The sequence below is a fragment of the Empidonax traillii genome, unplaced genomic scaffold (genome assembly GCF_003031625.1).
Source record: "Empidonax traillii isolate 1590-97213 ecotype Southwest subspecies unplaced genomic scaffold, ASM303162v1 scaffold1417:size190790, whole genome shotgun sequence".
NCBI classification, from domain to species: Eukaryota; Metazoa; Chordata; class Aves; order Passeriformes; family Tyrannidae; genus Empidonax; species Empidonax traillii.
The window spans coordinates 179,657-186,061 of NW_020956610.1; the positions used below are offsets into that span (position 1 = coordinate 179,657).

The 6,405-nt window shown below is 68.7% G+C and overlaps 1 protein-coding gene across 1 annotated transcript; it reads left to right on the forward strand.

Annotated features, from left to right (window-relative positions):
* The first annotated feature begins 1,034 nt into the window (after nucleotides 1-1,034).
* Nucleotides 1,035-6,043, forward strand: ISYNA1 (inositol-3-phosphate synthase 1). The gene is made up of 12 exons (XM_027907195.1): nucleotides 1,035-1,224; nucleotides 1,446-1,649; nucleotides 2,638-2,762; nucleotides 2,870-3,031; nucleotides 3,532-3,661; nucleotides 3,759-3,952; nucleotides 4,059-4,208; nucleotides 4,299-4,514; nucleotides 4,609-4,773; nucleotides 4,853-4,966; nucleotides 5,060-5,277; nucleotides 5,645-6,043. Exons 1-12 carry the CDS (start codon nucleotides 1,035-1,037, stop codon nucleotides 5,853-5,855), a joined length of 2,079 nt encoding a protein of 692 aa, XP_027762996.1. The 3' UTR covers nucleotides 5,856-6,043.
* The last annotated feature ends 362 nt before the right edge of the window (nucleotides 6,044-6,405 follow it).

Below are 6,405 nucleotides of genomic sequence, written 5' to 3' on the forward strand. Positions count from 1 at the left end.
AAAAATAGGGGAAAAAAAAAAAAAAAAAAAAGGAAAGCAGTGGAAAAATACCAGTTCTGGGCCCCTGGCAGCGCTGCCCCGGACCCTCCCCGCCCCAGGATTATTGTACAAAGAAATGTTATTTTTGTTTCAATAATTTGCTGAGGCACTGGCATTCCAGCGCGGGGCTCGTTTTGTCCTCCAGCCCCCGGCACCAAGGGATCATTGTTCCTCCACGGCCAAAGGGGGCCGGACGCGGCCCCCCCGGCACCGCCGTGCCCTCCACCACCGCCCGCCCGGCCGCAGGTGCCCTCCGGGGTCGGCCCCGGTGGGTCCCGTCCCGCTGTGCCGTGCCGGAGGGTGGGTGGCGATGGCAGCGAGCCCGGGGGAGCGGGGTGGGTGGCGGAGGGAGGGCAGAGCTGTCCTCGCCGTGTCTGCGGGGAGCGAGGGTGGGGAGGGGGCCGGGGCGTTGCTCGGGCTCCGGGGGTCCCTTTGAAGCGGGGCGGCCCATTGAAAGGCAGCGGGACCCCGGGGGCCGCCAGCGGGGAGCCGGACACGGCCCCTTTCTCTGTGCCACCCCCCCCGGGCACCCCCCACGCTCCCCGGGCACACATGGGGGGGTTTGGGGTGCGGCCGGTGCCCCTCGGGCATGGCCGGCGGGGACCCGCGGGGGGGGCTGCAGGGGTGGGGGGTGCCCGTGCTGGGGGCTCCGGAATGCCAAGGGGCTCCAGGGGGGGACCCGTGCCAGGGCGTGCAGGGTGCCAGCACTTTTGGGGCGCCCAGAGCAGGGGTTCTAGGGTGCCGTGACCTTTGGGGTGCCGTGACCTTTGGGGTGCCGTGACTTTTGAGGTTCCCAGATCAGGGGTTCTGGGGTGCTATGATTTTTGGGGCGCCCATACCAGGGGTTCTGGGGTGCCGCGACCTTTGGGGTGCCACGACTTTTGGGGTGTCCATGCCAGGGGATGCAGGGGGCCTTGACCTTTAACTTGCCCACACCGGGGCTCCCAGGGTACCATGACTTTCGGGGTGCCCATAGCGGGGGGCTCTGGAGTGCCATGACTTTTGAGGTGCCGGGGGTCTGTGGGGTGCCGGGCTGGCATCCCCGTGGGAGCAGCGCCGTGGGAAGGCGCCCGCGATTCCCGGGCGCAGGAAGCCGCCGGCCCGGGGCTGTCAATGGCCGGAAGGCGGCGGCGGGACCCCCGGCCCCGGCCCGGGACCGGCCCCGGCGACACTTCCCCTTCCCGGGTCAGTGGCCGCTCCCCCCTCCCCAAACCCCCCCGACACCTCCCGCCCTCCCCCCTCCCACCGATGCCGTGCCCGGTACCGGAGCCCTGGCACGTGCGGCGGGCGCGGGGTCGGGGGGGTCCGGGGAGGGCTCGGGGGGTCCCGGGCTGCCGGTGCCGGTGGGCACGTGCGGGGGGGGGGCGGGGCCGGGCGCGGGCGGGGCCGGGGCGGGGCCGGGGCGGGGCCGCGGAGCCGATTAAGCGGCGGGAGCGGGAGCGGCCGCAGCGCGATCGCATCGTCCCCGCGGGGCAGCACCGGACACCGGGTAACGGACACCGGGCACCGAACACCGGGCACCCTACACCGGGCACCGGCACCGGACACCGCCACAGACACTGACACGGACACCGGCCCCGGCTCCGCCGCCTCCAGCGCGGCCCGGCCCGGTGAGTGCCCGCGGGGGCGGCGGGAGTGGCCCCCGGGGACGGTCGGGTTTGCGACCCCACGGGGGCGGGCCCGGATCCGTGTCCCCCCGTGCCCTCGGCAGGGTCCCCGCATGCCCCGGCATCCCCGGGTGCTGGGACTTCTCCTGTCCCCAAATTCCCTTTCCCCGTGGAAGTGCGGAGAGCCCCTGTGCCCGTGTCCCCTCTGCCACCCCCAGGAGCGGGGACAGCCTGGGACAACCCTTGGAGTGGGGACAGCCTTGGTTCCCATGTCCCCTGCCCCATCTGTCAGGGTGTAGGGACAGCCTCTGTTCCCCAATTCCCTGCGCTCCCGGGAGCTGGGCCAGCCCCTGTCCCCATGTCCCTGCATTCTCTGCACCCCAGGGTGGAGGGACGCCGCCGTCCCCACATGCCCTGCACTCCTTGGAACCCCCAGAAGCAGGGACAGCCCTGGTCCCCGTGCCCCCTGTGCCACCCCAGGGTGCAGGGGGTCCCCGTGTCACCTGGAAGCGACCTCTGTCACCCCCAGGGAGTGAGCACAGCCCTGGTCCCCATGTCCCCCACACCCCCGGACCCCTCAGCGTGCAGGGATACCCTGGGAACACCCCTAGTCCCCCATGGCCTCCTGTGGCCCCTGCCACCCCCAGGGAGGGGACAGCAGGGACAACCCTGAGGGGACCCTGCATCCCTCAGCTGGCTGGGGGCTCCAGGAAGTCCCGGGGCGGGGGTCTCACCCCTCCCTGCTCCCCGCCTGTCCCGGGGGCAGCAGCCGGTGCCAGGACACGGGTGGGGAGGGGCTGCGGTGGCCGTCCCAGTGCCACCACCACGCTGGGAGGGCAGGGAGCCAAGAGTCCCCACTGGCCACACAGCCACGTCCCGGCAGGGCGGAGGGCCCGTGGGGGGGGGTAGGGGTGTGGGGGTGGAATTCGGGGCGTGGGGGGTGCCAGCGTGCCAGGCCAGCGGCGCTGACACCCATTTCCTCCTATTCCAGCTCCAGGAACAATGGCAGAGCCGTTCCTCGTGGAGAGCCCCAACGTCACCTACAGCAAGGACTTCATCGAGGCCAAGTACACGTACAGCACCGTGCACGTCTGCAAGGAGAACGGCGTCACCAAGGTGGGGCGGTGGGAGGGGGGCCTTGGGGGGGGTCCTGAGGGGGCTCTGTGCTCGTGCCCAGCTGTCCCCCCGTGTCTGTCTGTCCCCCCGTGTGTGTCCGTCCCCAGGTGCGGCCGTGCTCCACCCGCTTCACCTTCCGCACGGCGCGGCAGGTCCCGCGCCTGGGGGTGATGCTGGTGGGCTGGGGGGGCAACAACGGCACCACGGTGACGGCGGCCGTGCTGGCCAACAAGCTGGGGCTGTCCTGGATGACCAAGACCGGGTGCAAGGTGAGTGTCCCCGGTGTGACCCCAGAAAGGGGAAGGGGGGTGTCCCCAGTGTGACTCCGGCGGGGTGGGTGTCCCCAGCTGGACTCTAGTGAGGTGGGTGTCCCCAGCGAGGGGGGCGTCCCCAGTGTGACCTCAACAAGGGGGGTGTCCCCAGTGTGACCTCAGCAGGGTGGGTGTCCCCAGTGTGACCCCAGAAAGGATGGGTGTCCCCAGTGTGACCTCAACAGGGTGGGTGTCCCCAGTGTGACCCCAGAAAGGGGCGTGTCCCCAATGGGATCCCAGCAAAGGGGGTGTCCCCTGTGTGACCTCAGTGGGGTGGATGTCCCCAGGGTGACCCCAGTAAGTGGGAGCGTGACCCCAGCAAAGTCCTGGGCCCCAGGGGCTGTCCCACAGGGATGGGGACACAGAGCTCAGCTGCACCTGTGTCCTGCACCCCCATTTGGAGGTGCTGGGACCCCCCTACTCCCCACTCCAGCTCATCCCTGCCCTCTCCATCCCAGAAAGCCAACTACTACGGCTCCCTGCTCCAAGCCTCCACCGTGTGCCTGGGCACCGGCCCCACCGGTGACGTCTACGTGCCTTTCCGGGACCTGCTGCCCATGGTGCACCCCAACGACATCATCTTCGACGGTAGGTGGGACACCGTGGGGGGGGGGGACACACCCCACAGCATGTGTGTGTGTGGGGGGGGTCACCCTGAGCGTTTGGGTCACGCCGTGTCCCCCAGGCTGGGACATCTCCTCGCTGAACCTGGCGGAGGCCATGAGGCGGGCCGAGGTGCTGGACTGGCCGCTGCAGGAGCAGCTCTGGCCCCACATGGAGAAGATGAAACCCCGGCCCTCCATCTACATCCCCGAGTTCATCGCCGCCAACCAGGAGGAGCGGGCGGACAACGTCCTCCAGGGCTCCATGGCTCAGCAGGTCCCGGGGCAGGGGGTGGCACAGGGTGAGGGGGGTGGGGGACATGCACAGGGCCACGGAGAGGGGTCACCACGGCCCTGACGCGTCCCCTCGGCCCCCGCCCCAGGTGGAGCAGATCCGCAGGGACATCCGGGACTTCAAGGAGATCACCGGGCTGGACAAAGTCATCGTGCTCTGGACGGCCAACACGGAGCGTTTCTGTGACGTCGTGCCAGGGCTCAACGACACCGCCGAGAACCTGCTCAGGGCCATCGAGGTCGGCCCACGGGCCGAGGGGGCGGGGGGTGGCAGGGGGATGTGTCCCCCCCCTCCTCGGTGGCACTGAGCTGTCCCCTGTCCCCCGCAGAAAGGCCTGGAGGTGTCCCCGTCCACGCTCTTCGCCGTGGCCAGCATCCTGGAGGGCTGTGCCTACATCAACGGCTCCCCCCAGAACACCTTCGTGCCGGGGGCCGTGGAATTGGCCGCCCAGCGCCGCGTCTTCATCGGCGGCGACGACTTCAAGTCGGGCCAGACCAAGCTCAAGTCGGTGCTGGTGGATTTCCTGGTGGGCGCCGGGCTCAAGGTGCGTGGGGAAGGGCAGGGGACTGTCCTGGGGGAGGGGGGGGGGGGGTCTGGAAGGTGGCAGGGGGTGACTTGGCCCTCCCCGCTGTGCCCAGACCAAATCCATCGTGAGCTACAACCACCTGGGCAACAACGACGGCAAGAACCTCTCGGCGCCACAGCAGTTCCGCTCCAAGGAGATCTCCAAGAGCAACGTGGTGGATGACACAGTCCAGGCCAACCCCATCCTCTACGGGCCCCAGGACAAGCCCGACCACTGCGTGAGTTGGGGGGTGGGCACGGGGGGGTGGCACAGGGGTGGGGGGTGACGGTGGAGGTGACGGGGCCGTGGCTCCGCAGGTGGTGATCAAGTACGTGCCCTACGTGGGGGACAGCAAGCGGGCGCTGGACGAGTACACGTCGGAGATCATGATGGGCGGCACCAACACCATCGTCATCCACAACACCTGCGAGGTGCGTGGGGGGCGGCCGGGCTGTCCCCGCGGTGTCCCCCTCGGCGCAAAGGGGTGGCTCCTCACCCCTCTCCTTCCCCCGTGGTGCCCGCAGGACTCGCTGCTGGCCAGCCCCATCATCCTGGACCTGGCCATCCTGACGGAGCTGTGCCAGCGCATCACCTTCTGCACCGAGGCCGATCCCGAATTCCAGGGCTTCCACAGCGTCCTCTCCATCCTCGCCTTCCTCTGCAAGGCCCCGCTGGTGCCCGAGGGCACCCCCGTGGTCAACGCGCTCTTCCGCCAGCGCAGCTGCATCGAGAACATCCTGAGGTACCCGGGGGATCCCACATCCCACCCACCCGTGGGTCCCAATGCCAGCGGGTCCCAGTGCCCAGAGTTCCCAACTCCAGTGGGTCCCAGTGCCTAATTAATGCCCAGGGGTTCCCAGTGCCTGGGGTGCCCAATTCCAGTGGTTCCCCAGTGCCCAGTATTAATGGGCCCGAGCACCAGTGGGTCCCAGTGCTCAGTGCTTGGGATGCCCAACTCCAGTGGCTCCCAGTGCCTCAAATGCCCACCCCGTGCCCCCAGTTCCCCCCACACCGTTTCCCCCCCACTGTGGGTGCCCGATGCCACCCCCATTCCCCCATCTTGGGGTGCCCAGCCCTGACCCCTCCTCTCTCTCTCTGTTTCCCCCCAGGGCCTGCCTGGGGCTGCCCCCCCAGAACCACATGCTGCTGGAGCACAAGATGCAGCGACCGGCCCCCAGCCCCAAACGTGCCTGTCCCGGGGGGGCCTCCTGCCCCCTGGCCCCCAAGAAGACCCCGGTGCCCACCCAGCTCAACGGGCACCCCTGTGCCCCCCGGCCGGGGCCCCCCCACACCCCCCTGCACGTCGACGGGGCCGACTAACACCGACTGCCCTATTCTATTTCGTATCAGCTTTTTAAGGGAATGGAAGGGGGGGGGGGTTGGATTTGGGGAGGGGGGGCCTGGGGGGAGGTCCATGAATTGCCCCCTTCCCCCCACCCAACAAATGCCGCCGGCGACTCCAAACTGTGAAGCTTCGAACCCGCCAATAAACCCGGAGCACAGCGAGACCCCCCCGCCTCAGCTGCTTCCTGGGGGGGCTCTCACCTGGGGCTTGGGGTCCCCTCAGCTCCTTCCTGCTTCCCCTTCACCTGGGGTTCCCCTCCCCTGGTTCCTTGGGGGGTCTCCTCACCTGGTTTTGGGGTCAACTGGTTCTCGGGTCCCTCTCACCTTGTTTTTGGGGGACACCTCACCTGGTTCTTTGGGGTGTCCCCACCTGGTTTTGGGGTCCCTCACCTGGTTGCTAGACCACCCCCCCCATCCATTAACCCCTTCCCCCCCAACGAGACCCAAATGTCAGCTTCTGAAAAAAAATCAAATTACATTTATTGATGCGGGGAGAGGGGGTTGGGGGGTGTTTTTTTTGTTTTTG